Source organism: Lissotriton helveticus, chromosome 1_1 (assembly GCF_964261635.1).
Source record: "Lissotriton helveticus chromosome 1_1, aLisHel1.1, whole genome shotgun sequence".
In the NCBI taxonomy this organism is placed as follows: Eukaryota; Metazoa; Chordata; class Amphibia; order Caudata; family Salamandridae; genus Lissotriton; species Lissotriton helveticus.
The window spans coordinates 916,974,787-916,994,345 of NC_136057.1; the positions used below are offsets into that span (position 1 = coordinate 916,974,787).

Here is a 19,559-nt window from a genome sequence, read left to right on the forward strand (position 1 = left end):
ATTCTGGAGGTCATCCTGCAGAAGCAGCTCTAAGAGTTGCTTAGTGTTAGGGTTGCTGCCTGTCTTTAGTCTTCTAGAGACACACAGGGTACTTTGTTCCTGGAACTTAAGACCACCTTAGCTAGAGGGTTGGGACCCACTGGACAACAATTAAAGACATGGTGAATAGGTGTAGTGTGGTGTTACACCTACCTACCTTAGTGAAAACGTAACTTCCAAAGATTGGAGAAAGGATTGTGGTAGGCTCATAACAAGCAGCCTTCAGGCTTAGTCCAGAAGGAGTATTAAAGAGCTTGTTTTACCAGAGCTAATCATATAGTGTAGGTTAAACGAAAAAGAACCACACAGTGTAGTTATAAAAATAGGTATATTTATTATTGCTTCCTATTTACACAGAAGGAAGAGAATGGAGAGGATGGAGGAGAGGCTGCAGCCGGCCAGCTGGCCAGGCCAAGAAAGTGATCTTTTTTTTATTTTTTAAACCTCCCCACCCCTCTATTACTGCCCGTGAGCAGGCAACACTGCAATTTACCCCACTCCAATCTATCCCAATCTGCCCCACTTCACTCCAGTCTACTCCACTCCACTCTACCCCACTCCCCTCCAATCTACTCCACTCAATGTAACCCAATCAACTCTACACCACACCACTCCACTCCACTCCACTCTAATCTACCCAATTCAACTCTTCCCCAATCTACACACTCCACTAGAATCTACCCCACTCCACTCCAATCTACCCAAATGTATTCCACTCTACCCCACTGCAATCTAACACAGTCCATCTACCCCACTCCACTCTGATGTAGCCTAATCCACCCCACTCCACTCTACCTCAATACAACCGGCTCCACTCCAATTTATGTCAGTACACTCCAATTAACCCCACTCCACCCTACTTCTCTCCACTCCAATCTACCTAACTCCACTCCAATCTAACCCATGCCACCCTAATCAGCCCCACTCTACTCCGATCTACCCCACTCCAGTCTACAGCACTCTATTCCAGTTTAACCTACTCTACTCCAGTCTCCACGTCACTACATTCTATCCCACTCCACTCACATAGGAGAGACCTCTTGGCTTTGTCAATGCTTGATAGAAAATGTGAATATCGGCATGCTGTTTTGGAGACCTTCCTGATTTTGGGGGCAGAGGTAAATTATAAATCATAGCGAAAGAGCGCCCGCAATTTGTGTGCAATTTTCACTGGGATTGGGGTGTTCCATGTTTCTCTCGCCAAAGCAGAGGGAAGGATGCAGGATTGATAGGGTCCACATTTAATTTTTGGTACTGCTTAGCCACAACCCGTTGTTCTGCATTTGGAAATGGGCCTGTGAAAGGCAGTGGGAAAAATGTACAGGTTTGTGAGCCTCTTCTTCAAGATTGAGTTGTAACTGAGTGTCACCTACATACATTTGATATCCAGTATTGTAGCAGTTAAGATGCCCGCTAGAGGGGAGGTGTAAGAGATGATTGTATGTCAAACCATTGAGGATCAAATATTGCGTGCTCAAAATATTGTTGCCTAAATATCGAGTACCAAAATATTGGGAAGGTAAGTGGTTTATAGTTAAGTACAGATTTACTCTTCTTAACTCCATATGTACCTACCTTGAAAATTGACAAGGTACATGTACGTGAAGTTAAGAACAACAAATCTATATGTACCTGGATGGCTCCGGTGCTCCACGCCTCCGGATAGCCGTCAGGACCTGTGACCCCGCCCTCCCTCAGTGTGTGCTCAGCTCTCGGCAATGGCTGAATGGTGTTGAACGCGGGTATGCACTTTAACCCGTCTTAACTCGGCAGCTTGGCAGCAGTAAATGACAGCGAGAAAGAAGCTCGTTTTAAAAGTGAGTAGAAAGAGATTCGGCGGCGGCTGCGGTATGAAACGGTGAGAAGGTGAGCGCTGTCTGCAGCCGGGGGAGCAGCCTGGGGAGAGACGCTGACTTGAGGAGGCTCTGCAATATTTCCCCTCGCGACTGCAGGTGTCCTTTGGGCGCAAAGGCTGCAGAGACGTGCTGGCACTGTTTTTTTTCTGCTGCCCCAGGAGGGTCCTAGAGGACTTTGAATCCCAGAAACGTATTTTTGAACTGTTGAGCGAGGGGGGAACATCAAATGCCAGTAAAAGCTTGGAGCACAGAACGAGAGCCTGCCGACCACAAATTCTGCTATATATTCGCCAGGGAAGCTCTGTGATCTTTGCTCTTTATAGAGAAGAGGCAGCACTAAAGAAGTCGTTTTCCCAGTGCTTTTTTTTCCTTTATCTCCAAAACCAAAGAAGACAAAACAGAGGGGAAAAGAAAAAGGGAGAAAGGGAGAAAGAAAGGGGAAAAAGTGAGCACGGCTTAGAAGTAACCTGGCAAACAAGCAAGCAAGCAAGTAACTGAGCTGGGGGAAAAAAGCAAAAAAAAAAAAAAGCTGCCAAGATGGAAAACTCAGCCCGTCTGAAAAGTAAAACTCGCTTGGCATTAGCCAGGAAAGCTGCCCGAATGGCGGCTAAGGCAAAGGAAAAAGCGAAAGCCAATAAGGGAGAAGGGAATACGATCTCCCCTCAAGAAAAGGACAGTGCGATGGATAGTTCGGATGATGACTCTCTAGTCAATTTAACTTCCCCGCCAAAAGAAAGGGTGCAAGAGGTAACCCGGGTGGCAAGTTGTGCAAATGGTGCCTTGGGAAACAGCCCTATAGAAAAAGTGGTGGTGGAAGCAGAAACCGGGCCCCCTCCAAATGAGAATAGCATGTGCGGAATAAAAGAAAAAAGAACTTTTCCTCTGTTTGAAAAGAAAATCCCTCCTACGCCACAAAAGCTGTCCGCCCCCCTGGAAGGGAATCATTTAATACCTCTCTCACCTCCCACAATCGAGCCAGAACAGGCACATACGGACTCTTTAAATTTAAATTTACCTGAGAGACTACACTCTCCTTTGATTAACCAGGTGGAAGAGACTGGCAGGCTCAGCCAAAATAATGGAATTTCTGGGAATGAGGCAGAGGCAGAGGCAAGTTTGAGGAAGGAGCTAAGGTCAGAAGCAGTACTCAATCAGTCTCCTTCAACTCCAATGCAAGAAGATGTTTTAGGGGGCCCTGCTATTTCAAAGTTAGCATTTGCAACTCCATTATCTCCATCTCAGAAAGGGAGTATGGACAATCTGGATAAGGGTAGGAGCTATCAAATGGATATCCGCGAGATGCTGAATTTAATTCTTGATGAGATCCTCGAGATTAAGGTGAATCAACAAGCCGAGATAGCCGCCCTGCACTCCAGATTAGAAAAATTCGAAGAGTCAATGTTGGGCCTTCCTATTAGATTAAAAGAGGCGGAGGAGAGAATGTCAGCTCTGGAGGACCAAACAAATAGAGCAAATATAGAGGCCAGAGAAACAGCAAGTAAAAAAATCCACCTAGAGAGAAAGTTGGAAAATAAGCTTGATGAACTTGAGAATAACTCACGAAGATCGAACTTAAGGATAGTAGGTGTTCCCGAGGGTCTCGAAGAGGGTGACATGCTGCACTGGGTCAACTCGTTTATCCATCGAAATGTCCTTCCCGAATTTGAAGGGGACTTAACTATTATGAGAGCCCACCGAGTTCCGGCACAGAGATTTGCAAATTCAGCATTCCCGAGAACTATTCTAATGAATTTCGCGGACTATAGAATCAAAGAAAAAATTCTTACAAAAGCTTTTCAACAGAGACAATTCTCAGTCACAGAGACAATAAAATGTAGAATTTTTTCCGACATGACAGCCATAGCGGCGCGCCGCAGAAAAGAATTCGTGAAAATTCTCCATCTCTTTAAGTCAAATGGCGCTCAAGCGTCAATCGCGCAACAATCCAAACTTAAAGTCCTTGTGAAAGGAAAATTCTACATGTTCTCGGACGTTGATGAAGCTCAATCCCTCCTCAAAGAGATCTCATCACAGACAATGGTAGAGCTTAAGGAATTGCAGCCGGTTACAGGGGTTTACTAAGTCTCCGAAACATTGCAAAATATTGCAAGTTTAGAAATCTATGAGATCTGGATATAAGCTAGGGCTTTTCCTAGCCTCAAGAATGCTTTTTCTAGGGAGGTGTTATATAAAATTGCATTTCATGAATGAACCGTACTAACTGTTTTGCTGATGGGGGGGGCTACACAGGGTCATGCAGGGTGTAATGAGAAGACACCCAGGCCACAAGGAGGGAGGGGGGACGTGGTTTGCGTGGGAAGGAAGGGAATATCCACATCCCAGGGGAGGGGCTCCTTGGGGCAGGGGGGGCCGGGGGGGGGAAATGCAGTAAAAAAGAGCGGAAGTGCTAAGCAGGGACGGAAATTAAAAATTCATTTTGGAGTAAAAAGGCGAAAAACGTCTTTATGGAAATGATTAAATGTAGTATCCTGTCTGTGAATGCCAATGGGGTTTTGAATAAACAGAAATATGGCGCTCTCATTAAGTGGGCAGTATCCCAAAATCCACATGTATTAATGCTACAAGAGACCCACCTAAAATCCAATACCCCTAATCTCTTCCTCCCAAGATACTTCTCGCATGCATTTTTTGCATCAGCTGGAGTAGCACAGAGAGGTGTCGCTATCTTCTTATCAAAAAGAATCTCTTGGAAAGAAGTGAAGATTAGAAGGGATCCCAAGGGTAGGTGGCTCTGGGTGTGTGTTAAAATTCAGTCAAAAGTTTTGAACTTTGTGAACTACTATGGTCAGGTTATGGATGACGTATCTAGTATTCTTGAAATCAATTACCTTTTGAGGGGGGCTGCCGGGCAGATCATTATGGGAGGTGAATTTAATTATATACAAGACATAAAAAAGACACCTCCAATAAGAACAAAAAACAGTTAAAACCTAATACTAAAAAGGCCCTGGGCTCCTTTATTGCTGAATACCAACTAATAGATCCGTGGCGTACTTTGAATCCAGAAAGCGAGGTTTACACTTGCTTTTCACATCGCTTCCAAACAGCATCCAGGATCGATTTTTTTTTTACTTCAAGATCCATCCAGATTTTGGCCTCTTCGATAGGAGGAAACCCCTTCTCAGACCATGGAATGATAGAACTTGTGGTGGGCTTGGGAGTAGCGAGCAGGGACCAGTCTAGGTGGCAGCTGGACCGTACCCTGCTCCAGAATCAAAACTGGGTAACAGCTTTTAGAGAGTGGATTACGGACTATTTTAAAATCAATGAGGGTACAGCTGAACCTTTCTCAGTCTGGGAAGGATTCAAGGCGGCAGCTCGAGGCCAAATAATATCGTATACCTCGGTCGTGGCCAGGGAGAGGAGACAGAAAATAACAACATTGCAAAGGGCGGTTGACAAAGAATATGTTTTACAACTACAGCTATGCCCAAATCAACTGGCCCAAGCAAAGGCGGAACTAAGGGATTTTTTCTCCTCGAGGAAATTAATAGCTCCACAACTTATCAACAAAAGGTCTATGAGGACAGCCAATTGGTTGGGAAGCTCTTGGCAAATTCCGTAAGAAAACGTCAGGAATCTGCCTCAATAATTAAAATAAAAGATCCCCTAAATGGCCAAGAAATTGTAAAGAGCGATTTAATTCAAAGGGCCTTCTTGGACCACTATAAACGAATATACTCCACTGAATATCTTTCAGGGTTAGATCAAATACAGGAGTACTTTGAGGATATAGAAATTCCAAAGATTTCAGCCGATCGGGTTGAGCAACTGGGATGCGAAATAACTATAGAGGAAATTGCACTGGCTATTAATTCAATGGCTGGGGCGAAGGCCTGTGGCCAAGATGGGTTTCCAAGCGAATTTTATAAATTGTTTTTAAAAGATCTCTTAACTCCATTAAAGAATTTATACGATCATATAAAACTAGGAGGATTGGTACCCTCAGCATTCAAAGAAGCCACAATTATATCCTTTCCCAAAAAAGATAAAAATCCTGAGGACATTAATTCCTACCGACCGATTAGCCTGTTAAATTCTGACTATAAAATCCTTATGAAAATCTGGGCTCTCCGCTTAGTGTGCGCTGCACAAGAAGTTATCCACAGCGACCAGTCAGGATTTATAGCAGGCCGCTCAATGGCTTCTAATACCGAATTTTTGATTCAGGCTTTGGATTATTTTAACATAAATTCAACCACAGCATGTATTTTAATGGTTGACGCGGAAAAAGCGTTCGACCTTGTCAACTGGGCAACGCTGTTCCACTCCTTGGTTAGGTTCGTGTTTCCAGAGCAGGTAATTGTAATGTTGCAGAATATCTATCAAAACGCCTCAGCACAGGTAATAATAAACTCAAGTAAGGCAGGCTCAATCAAAATTAACCGTGGGACGAGGCAAGGCTGCCCGCTGTCCCCGTTACTTTTTACTTTCTTTATTGAACCCCTTGTGATCAAGATTAGAAACAACCCTGTTATCACCCCCCCCCCCCATTCCAGGGATGGCGAAACTCAAACTTTTCGCAGATGACATCATCCTTTATTTGAAACCAGATAAAGGAAATATAGAAAATATTCTAAGGGAATTTAAAGCGTATGAACAAATAGGAGGGTATAAAATAAATGCCAAGAAAACAGAGGTTCTTGCTTTGAATACCAGCCTTAGTTCTCTTCCATCGTGGCTACGTGTACAGGCTTCAAAGCAAGATCCTGTAAGGTATTTAGGCATATACGTAACCAGTGATTACCATCAGCTTTTCCTGCTAAACTATGAGAGGATGAAAAATAAAATTAAGAATCTCCTTGCCCAATGGGTTCTTCTTCCGCTCACAGTGATTGGCAGAGTCTCACTGATAAAAATGTCAATTTTACCCTTATTATTATTTTTGTTTAGCAACGTTCCAATTAAACTTAATTCCCGCTTTTTTAAAGAAATTGAATCATTGATTAGGAGTTTCATCTGGGGTGGGAAAGCTTCGAGGGTCAAATTATCTGTAATTCAACTATCAGCTGAACAGGGGGGTCTTGCTCTTCCGCATATAAAAACATACTATGAAGCGGCCTTTCTTGACATAGTGGCAGGCCTGATAGGATCAAAGAATAATCATGATAGCTTCTTTTTGGAAAAAATGGTACAGGAGGCGGACTCACAAATCCAGGTATTTTTAAAGGTGGCAAAGCTACCGAAAAGGACAAGATACAAGACTATTAAAGATTATGCAGTTAGACTACAGTCTTTCTTTAAAAAAAATCTTAGCTCCTCAGCTTCTCAGTTTCTAAGCATTCAAAAATGTGGCGGTATGGGCCTCCAAATTAGCAGTAGCCACATAATGAACTGGGAAAGAATGGGATTTCGGGAGATAAGGCACTTCTTTGTCCAGGATAGAATAATCACATGGCAAGAAGTTCTGGGTAGAGCAAGTACTCCCGGGTCTTCGCTGCTTCTTGAATATTTTCAAATTTCACATTTTCTACGGAATAATATAGGTGATCATTTAGATTCAATAAATGGGATGATGAAATTGTTGTATGAAGCCAAAAGTTGTGGGATAGGAAAATGGTACAAGAAGCTTTCATGTGAAGGACAACTCCCAATTATAGATAGCCATTTAGTTAAAATTAATGACCTAACACAATGCAACCTAACACGTAAAGATTGGGAAACGATTAGTCGGCTGGGTAATAGGTCATTGCGTGCCGCTAATTTTAAGAGAATGTCCTTTTTGTCTCGTTGGCTAGCATATTGGACTCCGGAGGCGTTGGGAAAGAGGTTTCCGGAGTTAGGGAATAAGTGTTTTAGATGTCTAGCCGACGGTCAGGGTGGTTGGCTCCATATTTTTTTCACCTGCCCCCACTTGAATCGTTTCTGGGAGACGGTCTTTTTAGACATTGAGGCAGCGTTGAGGAAAGCACTTTTGCCCTCAGCCGAAATGGCCCTTTTTGGGATTTGCCATAATAGAGGGTGGTTCAAGGATGATGAGGAAACCTTCATTTTTATTTCCTGCACAGTTGCACGATCATTAATCCTACAAAATTTTGAAATCTGAAGAAGCCCCATCACACCTGAAATGGCTTAACAAAATGAGAATGGCACGAAATTTTGAGAAAGCATATTCAAGCAGAGTAGGTGCTATTAGGAGATTTGAAAGGAACTGGCACTATTTGGAGATATTGGAGGAGGCAAGGGGGTCTCAATTGCGAGCTTAAATCAGGAGTATTAAATAGTCTTGAGGCTGGGGCAAGTTGAATATAATGGGTGGGTATGCACTAGCACTTTGGGGTATTAAGCACTTTAGGGTTCTTCTACATTTGCACTTTAGGACTGTTAAATTAGTATAGTACTGTATTATATTTGCAGGTTTAAATAGCAGAGGTTAAGTTTAATCTGACGGCCTGTACTGTATTGTATTGCGTTAGCTCTGTAGTAATGGAAAATGAATGAATGGTTTTTCCACATGCACTTTCAAATCGAAAAGTAATATATGAGTTGTGCATATATGTTTGGTATGTGAATTAATAGCTATATTGATTGCTCTTGGTTTTAAAAGGAGGCTGCTTTTTACTCATCCTGCAATTTGCTTCTATTGGTTCGACTGTATTGTACTGTGTTATATTTGCACTTTAGAAGGTGAAAAAACGTATTTATGGTTTGTATACTTGCACTTTAGATTGGAAAAGTTAAATATGGACTTTGCACTTTTTTTTTCTTCTTCTATGAAGTAATAGCTACATTGAATGCCTGACTGTTTGTGATTTTTTTTTAGAAGAAGCTGTATTTTTCTTGTGATTTCTTTTCCATTTTTGTAAAGATTGTTTTTTATCCGTCCTGTACCTGGTTTCTGTTCCGCTCAATAAAAAATTATAAAAAAAAAAAAATCTATATGTACCTATCTATACTTCCTTCATAATTTTTGGGGTTTTATATTTTAAGCTTTCATGTTTTGGCCCCACAATATTTTTCTTCGATAGTCTGGTGGAAACCAGAAGAGATAAATAGTGCTGGTAACAGGGCCGCGCATTGGGGTACACCTCATTTGATGTCCCATGTACTGCAGAAGAATTCGCCTTCTATGGCTTGATGGTTGCCGTGACCTAAGAATGGAACACCCCAGGACAGCACTTTGACTCTGATGCCTGCCAATGGAGACTATCTTTTGATTATTACCTGATGGCCAATGGTGCCATGTGGCTGAGTGGGCTTTAGGGTTCGGTCGATAGGAGTACCCCAGATCTTGGGTTTGGGTTTGAGGCTGGACTAGCATAGGCAAGACTCACTGATGTTCTCAGACACTCCTATCATCAAAGGCCCTGCACATTCAGCGAGCATACGGGACACATTGGAGACGCTGTGTGTTGGCATATGATGTCTGATGGTTGCAGAGAGAACAACGCATCCTGACCTTCATTTGCAATTGAGATGCTGTGTCACAAACCACCTTTGCGCAGGGCCACTGGAATTGTGCCATTGTGCGTCCGCTGGTTTTTTCGCATAATTATAGCTTTTCCACATTTGCCTCATAATCCACCGTTTGCTGCATAATTTACCGATGTTAACACAACAACAATTAGTTTTTAGCTCAAACGGTTCAAAAGTTACTAAAGGCGCAGTGACACGTGTTGCTGTGCAGTGGAAGGCCCTTTCTTTCCAGAGCTTGACTGGTTACATTTCTGGTTGCTTATTGCTATATTTGAGTGTTAAACTGAAACAAATGAGGTATAACCAATGCCCAGGTAGTGTTAACAACAGCAAAAATATCAAAATAATTATGTGACACTATCATAAAATGTGCTGCACTAAATCACATAATTTGCCTTTTCTGACCGCATAATATATTCAATGCTGTCGCATAATTTGGCCCTCCCCTGCCGCATAATTCCAGGGGCATTGCCTATGAGTAAAGAATCACTTCTGGGGCATTATGCACAGAGAGAATACTTAAGGTCCCAAATGGAACCTCTCTCTGCCAGACTATGTTTTGTGGCATAATTAAATGTTTTGCTAACATATGCGGCAACCTTGCTCGGAGTTCGCTCAGCGTCACTGGATGCCTGTTTTCTATCTTAACTCTCATTTAATTTGACCTGCCTCCTTACTATGACATCTTATCTATCTATGCTGGGGGGGACAGAAGAGGAGAGAGGCCGGTATGTATGCTTCGTTACCATTGAAAAGACTTGTCCCTTGCAGATTAAGAATTAATGTCTTGCCCAAGATCACACAGTGCGACTCCGTGAACGAGGCAGATCGTGTATTTGCACAGTTGACAGCGAATCTTCTGCCTAATCGTGACGCGTGTATGATGGTCTCTGCGGATCCTTGTCAGTCGCTGATATCCCTGGATTGACGTGCGTGTTTCCGTGTAATTGTTTGTCCTTTGGCGGCTGCCGTCCACGTCCATAGCACTGCAGGATTCTGGCATCGCTTACAATGAGTTTAGCACTTTTTGGAATTATGTCCGATTTGAATTACGAATTCGTGGGGAAACGAAAATGTGTAATTCATGTAAAATTAAATTGGTTACAATTGGATGGAGTTTGTAATTCAGCTGTAGGTTGCTGCAGCTGAATTACAAACTGTACAATTTAAACTGTACAATGTGCTATGTTTTTGCCATTGCACATTTTATAGAGCGCTGCGCGTCTCGTTACGCGTCCAACTAGTTTATATAGCGCGAACTTGACCCGGAGGTATCGGTACTTCGAACAACCGCCTTACTTAGCCCTCCTGTTATGTTTGTTACTGGCACTCAATACACCTTTGTCAATAAAATGATCAGGTAGAAACAACGTTCAGCGTTAAGTTATGGATATAGTCTTGTAGATGTACAAAAAAATATGAACGAAAAAAAGAAAAAACAATAATACTGGTAGTACATTTTCTCTTTTTTAACGACCAGTGACACACATTTGTACGGTTTCGTCTGTTTTTGCTCCTTTCCGTGTATTTGTTAAACTTATTTTCATGATTTATGTCAGGCACTTTCAAAAACGCGATCGTGGGAAGCGTAATAAATAAATACCTGTTAAAATGAGATATGTTGTGTGTGAATTATACGCATCTAATCTAATGTCCAAAATAAGAAAAGCCAAAGTGTGTGTACTGAAAATGTTTTCAGTGTACACGGTATGAGCATGACTTAATTCGTGACAATATCACATACATAGGACTCGTATGATCAAAGAAGTGTGTTCATAATAAACTATCCCCTTCTCTTCTCTAGTCGCCCCAGTGAAATTCTCTGTGCTGCGTAGTGCCCACACCGACGCCGTTTTGCAACGTGCTGCTGCTGTTTAGGAGTGCTGTGCTCTGTCCCCTCCTGTGCAGTGGCTGTGCAGATTAACGGTGCTCGGTGGCGCCGCCAGGAGGCGAGCAGTGTGTAGTTTTCGCGGTGAGGCATATTTCCGTGCTGCTTGTAGCTCACCCTGGTGTAGAGCAGTGCGCTGTGTGGCGCCCACTGCCGCGCTCCCTGTGATGTGTATTTCCCCCTCGGGTGGACTCCTGGTCTTATGAAGCGACTCCTCGGAGGTGCAGGGGGAGCAGGCTATCCATGGCGCCGCTCTGTGGAGGGCAGGCGCAGTGGCTTAACAAGAGGAGAGGGGGGGGGGGCGACCCCCGGCACTGGCCTGACAGCGTCGGAGTGGGTCCGGAGAGTAGGGGGCCCCAGCATGTAGTTTGCAGGGAGAGGGGGGGGTGTCTCAAGTTGGTTACGTCACTCCGCCTGCTTTGTGAGCTTGTTATTGCGAGCTACCTGTGCTTGCCGGGCTATCCATTCTAAATGGAGAGATCAAAGTGTGAAAACTTAAGTATCATTACTGTTCCTTGTGTGAAGCGCTCTCACACCTTCGGGTAAAGTCCGCGCTATATAAAAACGCATAGAATAAACATTTTTTTAAAAAGTCCACGGGACTCCCCGCGCCGAATGGTTGGAACCCTCTCCATTGCATACGCCCTGTGCAGTACAGATAGCCTTTGGTTTGTGAGGCTCCGTCTTGGGCTGCTCTTTGATGTGCTTTGTTTGGTACTTATGCTTTTGAGTTCCCCTGGTTGAGTGCAGCGAGTGCTGTGCAAGCCCCCTTGGATTGATGGGGGTGCGTGGCTGTGCTGTGTGGCCCCGCTTGGGATTGATGGGGGTGTGTGACTGTGCTGTGTGGCCCAGCTTGGGATTGATGGGGGTGCGTGGCTGTGCTGTGCGGCCCCGCTTGGGATTGATGGGGGTGCGTGGCTGTGCTATGTGGCCCAGCTTGGGATTGATGGGGGTGCGTGGCTGTGCTGTGTGGCTCCGCTTGGGATTGATGGTGGTGCGTGGCTATGCTGTGTGGCTCCGCTTGGGATTGAAGGGGGTGCGTGGCTGTGCTATGTGGCCCAGCTTGGGATTGATGGGGGTGCGTGGCTGTGCTGTGTGGCCCCGCTTGGGATTGATGGGGGTGCGTGGCTGTGCTATGTGGCCCCACTTGGGATTGATGGGGGTGCTTGGCTGTGCTATGTGGCCCAGCTTGGGATTGATAGGGGTGCGTGGCTGTGCTGGGTGGCCCCACTTGGGATTGATGGGGGTGCGTGGCTGTGCTATGTGGCCCAGCTTGGGATTGATGGGGGTGCGTGGCTGTGCTGTGTGGCCCCGCTTGGGATTGATGGGGGTGCGTGGCTGTGCTGGGTGGGTCCGCTTGGGATTGATGGGGGTGCGTGGCTGTGCTGTGTGACCCCACTTGGGATTGATGGGGGTGCGTGACTGTGCTGTATGGCCCCACTTGGGATTGATGGGGGTGCGTGGCTGTGCTGGGTGGCTCCGCTTGGGATTGATGGGGGTGCGTGGCTGTGCTGGGTGGCCCCACTTGGGATTGATGGGGGTGCATGGCTGTGCTGTGTGGCCCAGCTTGGGATTGATGGGGGTGCTTGGCTGTGCTATGTGGCCCCGCTTGGGATTGATGGGGGTGCGTGGCTGTGCTATGTGGCCCAGCTTGGGATTGATGGGGGTGCGTGGCTGTGCTATGTGGCCCCACTTGGGATTGATGGGGGTGCTTGGCTGTGCTATGTGGCCCAGCTTGGGATTGATAGGGGTGCGTGGCTGTGCTGGGTGGCCCCACTTGGGATTGATGGGGGTGCGTGGCTGTGCTATGTGGCCCAGCTTGGGATTGATAGGGGTGCGTGGCTGTGCTATGTGGCCCCGCTTGGGATTGATGGGGGTGCGTGGCTGTGCTGTGTGGCTCCGCTTGGGATTGATGGTGGTGCGTGGCTGTGCTGGGTGGCCCCACTTGGGATTGATGGGGGTGCGTGGCTGTGCTGTGTGGCCCCACTTGGGATTGATAGGGGTGCGTGGCTGTGCTGGGTGGCCCCACTTGGGATTGATGGGGGTGCTTGGCTGTGCTATGTGGCCCCACTTGGGATTGATGGGGGTGCGTGGCTGTGCTATGTGGCCCCACTTGGGATTGATGGGGGTGCTTGGCTGTGCTATGTGGCCCCACTTGGGATTGATGGGGGTGCGTGGCTGTGCTATGTGGCCCCGCTTGGGATTGATGGGGGTGCGTGGCTGTGCTGTGTGGCTCCGCTTGGGATTGATGGGGGTGCGTGGCTGTGCTGTGTGGCTCCGCTTGGGATTGATGGGGGTGCGTGGCTGTGCTGTGTGGCCCAGCTTGGGATTGATGGGGGTGCGTGGCTGTGCTGTGTGGCCCCACTTGGGATTGATGGGGGTACGTGGCTGTGCTGTGTGACCCCACTTGGGATTGATGGGGGTGCTTGGCTGTGCTGTGTGACCCCGCTTGGGATTGATGGGGGTGCTTGGCTGTGCTATGTGGCTCCGCTTGGGATTGATGGGGGTGCGTGGCTGTGCTATGTGGCCCCACTTGGGATTGATGGGGGTGCGTGGCTGTGCTGTGTGGCTCCGCTTGGGATTGATGGGGGTGCTTGGCTGTGCTATGTGGCCCAGCTTGGGATTGATAGGGGTGCGTGGCTGTGCTGTGTGGCTCCGCTTGGGATTGATGGGGGTGCGTGGCTGTGCTATGTGGCCCCACTTGGGATTGATGGGGGTGCGTGGCTGTGCTATGTGGCCCCATTTGGGATTGATGGGGGTGCGTGGTGTGCTGGGTGGCTCCGCTTGGGATTGATGGGGGTGCGTGGCTGTGCTGGGTGGCTCCGCTTGGGATTGATGGGGGTGCGTGGCTGTGCTGGGTGGCCCCACTTGGGATTGATGGGGGTGCGTGGTGTGCTGTGTGGCCCAGCTTGGGATTGATGGGGGTGCTTGGCTGTGCTATGTGGCCCCGCTTAGGGATTGATGGGGGTGCGTGGCTGTGCTGTGTGGCTCCGCTTGGGATTGAAGGGGGTGCGTGGCTGTGCTGTGTGACCCCGCTTGGGATTGATGGGGGTGCGTGGCTGTGCTATGTGGCCCCACTTGGGATTGATGGGGGTGCGTGGCTGTGGTATGTGGCCCCACTTGGGATTAATGCGCGTGCGTGGCTGTGCTATGTGGCCCCATTTGGGATTGATGGGGGTGCGTGGCTGTGCTATGTGGCCCCACTTGGGATTGATGGGGGTGCGTGGCTGTGCTATGTGGCCCCACTTGGGATTGATGGGGGTGCGTGGCTGTGCTGTGTGGCCCCACTTGGGATTGATGGGGGTACGTGGCTGTGCTGTGTGACCCCACTTGGGATTGATGGGGGTGCGTGACTGTGCTGTATGGCCCCACTTGGGATTGATGGGGGTGCGTGGCTGTGCTGTGTGGCCCCACTTGGGATTGATGGGGGTGCGTGGCTGTGCTATGTGGCCCCACTTGGGATTGATGGGGGTGCGTGGCTGTGCTGTGTGGCTCCGCTTGGGATTGATGGGGGTGCGAGGCTGTTGTGTGTGGCTCCGCTTGGGATTGATGGGGGTGCGTGGCTGTGCTATGTGGCCCCGCTTGGGATTGATGGGGGTGCGTGGCTGTGCTATGTGGCTCCATTTGGGATTGCTGGGGGTGGCGTGGCTGTGCTGTGTGGCTCCGCTTGGCGGGGACAAGAGTGCTGCGCATCACGCGCGCAGCGCGGTGACCCCCCTCTGTAGACCAATGCTTGTTGTGTATTTTTTCAGCGCATGTTAGTAGTTAAGCTGGTCAAGCACCACCCTTTGATCACACACCTCCTCACTCACACTGACTTCCCTCCAATCCCCGCCCAGCAGCACCAGCCCCAGCCCCAGACCAACAGAGAGCAGAGCAGCGCGTGCCACACACGCCACACGGCAGGCACAGGGACCAAGCAGCAGAACACACCGAGCAGGGAGCGCAGCACAGGGACCACGCGCACAGCACAAGGACCGCACATACAGCAGAGCAGAAGAGCAAGACAGGGACCAATCAGCATAGCCAAGGACCAGGCAACGTAATACAGGGACCAGGTAACATAGCACAGGGAGCAAGCAACATAGCACAGGGACCAGGAAACCTAGCGCAGTGACCACGCGCAGAGCACAAGCACCACACAGCAGAGCAGAATAACAAGAAAGCACAAGACAGGGACCAATCAGCAGAGCCAAGGACCAGGCAACGTAGCACAGGAACCAGGAAACATAGTACAGGGACCAGGCAACATAGCAAGGGGACCAGGCGACAGAGTATAGGAACCAGGTGACAAAGCACAGGCAAGTGACGGCAGCACGACACATCGACCACGCATCAGGGGAGAGGAATAAGGCAACAGATCTCGCCGACCAAGCAGGAGGCAGAGGACAGAAGACGAGTGTGCAGCATTGCATAGGGGCTAGCTAGGCAGCAGGGCACAGGGTGCAGACAGCAGAGGGACCAGACAGCACAAGGACCAGACAGCAGGACACAGGAGACGGGCGGACAACAGTGCCAAGAAGACACAGTAAAACAAAGTACCGGAGCCAGACAAGGACCAGGCACAGCGCAGAGGACGCAGGCAGAGCGCGCTGCAGCAGCATGGCCCCGGCAGCTGCCCTCCTTCTCTGCACGGCCCTCCTGTGGCTCGCGGAGCCCTCCCTGGCCGGGCAGCACGAGGACTCTCTGTACATGTGGATCGACGCGCACCAAGCCCGGGTCCTTATAGGTAACATCTCTCTCTCCTCTTGGACTTTACTGTAGCGAGGGGGGTGTTGGAAGTCGCTTGCACGTGGTTGCGTATTATGGCATGTCTACAGTGTTTGAAAGGTGCTCACCATGACATTTTGCTTATCGACTTGTCCGTTTGCACCCCCCCCCCCCTGCTAGCCTGTCTCCCTGTCTTCCTGCCTGCCCGATTTCCACACTGTGTTATCTGTGCGCCTGTGAAACTGCATTTCTTTTCAAATATAGTGGCCCTGTCAATAGAAAATGTGCTGTCTGCAAAAGCCAGTGCGGTACATACCACACCGTGAGTTATTAACACACTTGTGACAGAGCGCTACAACACGCACCGCCAGCCACATAGCACATGTCTACCGCTCGCTCTCCTGCTGGATCGGCGGCCGCGTGGCTCATTTGCTCTTTGTGCGACCTTGGATGTTTCACAATCCCCATGACTTGGGAGATGCAACGCTGATCCACCCTGGAGCTCGTTCCATCACCACTGGCTCGAAGTGATCCGGTCTGATGCAGCCCCCTGGAGCGCGGCTGTCAGGCGTTAAAATGCGAGCAGCGCATCTAATCAGAAGCAGCGTTGGCTGCGTGTTGTCCTCAGGGGGTCAACTCTACTTTAGTGTGTGTTTGTGCTTGTGTGTGAAGCTTGCGCTGATGCCAGTACTGCACCAGTTCTTTGTATTGGCATTAAAGTTATCTATATTTCCTGTACCTGCCTGTGACTGCATCTCAGCCGCATCTGCCTTAGATTGACCTTTCTCTGGACTTTAGCAAAGCTTGCACAGGAACTGCCTGTCCCATAAGTCATCTGGAGCAGTGCTTAATTTGTAGAAGAATGAGTGCTAGTGCCCAAAGCCGCCCTCAGAAGCCCGGCCGGCGCTTTTTAATGTTGACAGGCCACACACCAAGGCTGTGTAGTCTTCAAACCACCTCACGACTCTTTAATCCACTGCCAGGCACTCCCTCCCCTTTAACTCACTCTTTCAGGTTCCTGCTATGTCCCTCTGTGACACCCCCCCCACCTTTCTCTTCCTCTTTCTTTCCTGTTTGTGTGTTTTCCCTCTCTTGCTGTGGTAAAAGTTTAATGAGGAAAAATAAGTGTAGTCCCCAAACATGAGTGCTAAAGCCCCCCACCAGCAACCACCGGCTTAAATTAAGCACTGGATAGGTGGGTGCAGATTTGCATGTGCTTTAATAGAAGAAAAGTTCTGTTTGTGTGAGGTAAGCTTGAACTGGCTGCCAGGGCAGTGAGAAGGAAGCCTGTACCGTTGATACCAGTGTCCTATGTGTTCTCTCTGTCAGAGAAGCTTGCATTGCTGTGGCCTGATCTACCTGTTCTGTGTCCTGCTCATCATGTATGCAACACATGTCTTTTGATAGGAAAAACACTTGCACTGCCATCCATGCTACAAACAGTGCCCCTGGAAAAACATATTTCTGTGGCCATAGCTTCTTCAATGTACTTATTTTATTTTCATGCTCAGTTTTTCTTTTCTCTTCGTTTCCTTTTCCGGGAGTTGTAAAACACAGAGTGAAACAGTTACCAATATGGACTGTGGTCAGGTGTTTTGCCTGTAGTTGAAAACAATCGCCCTAAACATGATTTAAATGTAATTAAAAAGGAAGACAATTATGATCCTTCCAGCTCGTAATCAGATTTAGTTTCACTCTTCATGCAGATTCATATTTACACCCCAGTGCTGTCAAAGCAGCAGTCGTTTCCAAGAGGGTGCCCAGAGTGCAACAATCATACATGAGTGGTATCTCTTTTCAAACTCTGATGACATGAAACCTATTTATTTTTTATTTTATTGCATTTATTACGCGCAACAGCTACCCACAAAGGGTTTCCCGGCGAGAAGATTTGAAAGGCAAGCAACACTGCGGGGTATGAAATTTAGATGTTGAGTAGCCAGGTTTTTAGGCTTTTGCGAACTTAAAGTGGATCCTAGGGAGACATGTATGTAAAGAACATGCAATGTACATTACTGTTCTGTCATACTGTTTCTAGTTCAAAAGACATTCTTCTAAAGTCCCTGTGTGGTAAACATCAAGTAAACCCGAAACTGAATACCAATTAGGAATACAGCTTTATGCACATAATTAAGTAGGCAGTACTAAGTAAACCACACTGTAAAGTGTAGTAGTGATAATTAATTCCTTATGAAAACCTGCAAAGAAAACAGTCCATTGCAGCCCACTGTAGGCGGATTTTACTACAGGAGGAAGGTATAGACAAAGGGTAAATGCTGTGATTATGTTAATTCACGTTGGGGAACAACTACTTTTAGTTCCAGGTGTTTTCCTGTTTGATGCATTAGAAGTTTCATTATCTAGTCGCAAAGTTTAGAAGAACTAGGGCCCCTCAACATATGTCTTAGCCAACATACATAAGACCAGATGAAACTAAAAGGCAGTACTACTGTGAGAATAAAAGCGGGATCACAGAAAATATGTTTATTTATCTCAATCGATTTATGATGCCTTATGTCACTTCATTATCCTCATATTTAAAACAATCAGATGATGGTATTGGGAGGTTGGAGTGTTTGCTAGTACGTGTTGGTTGGGTTCTGCTCTCTTCGGATGTTTGTGTTTTACATACAGTCAAAGAACAACAGGATGGACTGAAAGCCCTCAAATAGTTTTGTCTGACAGATCAGTGACATATGTTGAGCATGCTTCTTAGCTGAATGAAATAGGGATAAATATTTAATACCACAATGGTTTTCTATTTATTGGGGAATACTTTTTAGGTTGTGCCTATTAGACGGTACATGCATTGTCTGTTGCGAGACAAATTGTGGGCTTACCAAGCACATATTGGGCTTGCCCATTTTGTGGCTGTCCTGGAACATTGTCTCTTTACTTGTGTCGTTCCACTCTGCATTGCAGACTTTTAAGGACTTATGTTTTCTTTTGTGTTAAGCACTCCATAACAGTACATGTGTTTTCCAGCTGTCTTCCTAGTGCGCTTTTCTCCACACTCCATGTTTCTCTCTCCTCACCCATGTACTTCTCCCCGCCCACTCAACATTGCTCTCACGCGAGTGGCCTCTCCGCTTCACCCTGCTGTCTGTTACTTCCCCCATCCTCTCCTTCTTCTCTCACCCACTGCTTCTCCCCCTGATCTCCATAGTTCCCCCCGCAGTTCCCCCTTTTCTTGCTCGCCCATGTGCTTCTCCCACCAGCTCCACTTTGCTCTATCGCCCATTGCCTCTCCTCCCCACCCCTGGCTTCAGTGTTGCTTCCCCAGCTTCGCCCTCCTCTCTTGCCCTATGCTGCCCCTCCCTACCCCAACACGTGGGTTGCTTTCACCCACCAGCTCCCTCCTTCTCTCTTGCCTGTTGCTTCTCCTGCCCCCCGTTTTGCTTCCCTTCACCTCCCCCCTGAAATGTTACTTCTCGCTCCACCTGGCCCTCCATGTTACTCTTTCCTTCCCTGCGCATCGATGAAAATAATTTTCTTTCTGTATTTACTAGGCGTGCGCATGCGTGGTGCATGTGCCTACAAAATGACACAACCACCACATCATAGTGCCTGTTTAAAAAAATGTTTATTTCCATTAGCCATCAGGGATGCCATACAGAATGGCAACAAAC

The 19,559-nt window shown here is 47.5% G+C and overlaps 1 protein-coding gene across 2 annotated transcripts in view; it reads left to right on the forward strand.

Moving 5' to 3' along the window:
• The first annotated feature begins 1,725 nt into the window (after nucleotides 1-1,725).
• The window catches only part of WIF1 (Wnt inhibitory factor 1), a 291,963-nt gene continuing 274,129 nt past the window's right edge, over nucleotides 1,726-19,559 (forward strand). Inside the window, exon 1 of one of the 2 annotated variants that reach the window (XM_078655873.1) lies at nucleotides 1,726-1,856. Coding sequence is in view for 1 of the 2 variants with exons in the window: in XM_078655872.1 (XP_078511998.1) it covers nucleotides 15,823-15,949 (127 nt within the window). In the remaining variant the exon portion in view is untranslated. Of the gene's footprint in view, nucleotides 1,857-15,067; nucleotides 15,950-19,559 lie in introns of those variants that run through there. The other variant, XM_078655872.1, reaches the window with a different exon arrangement.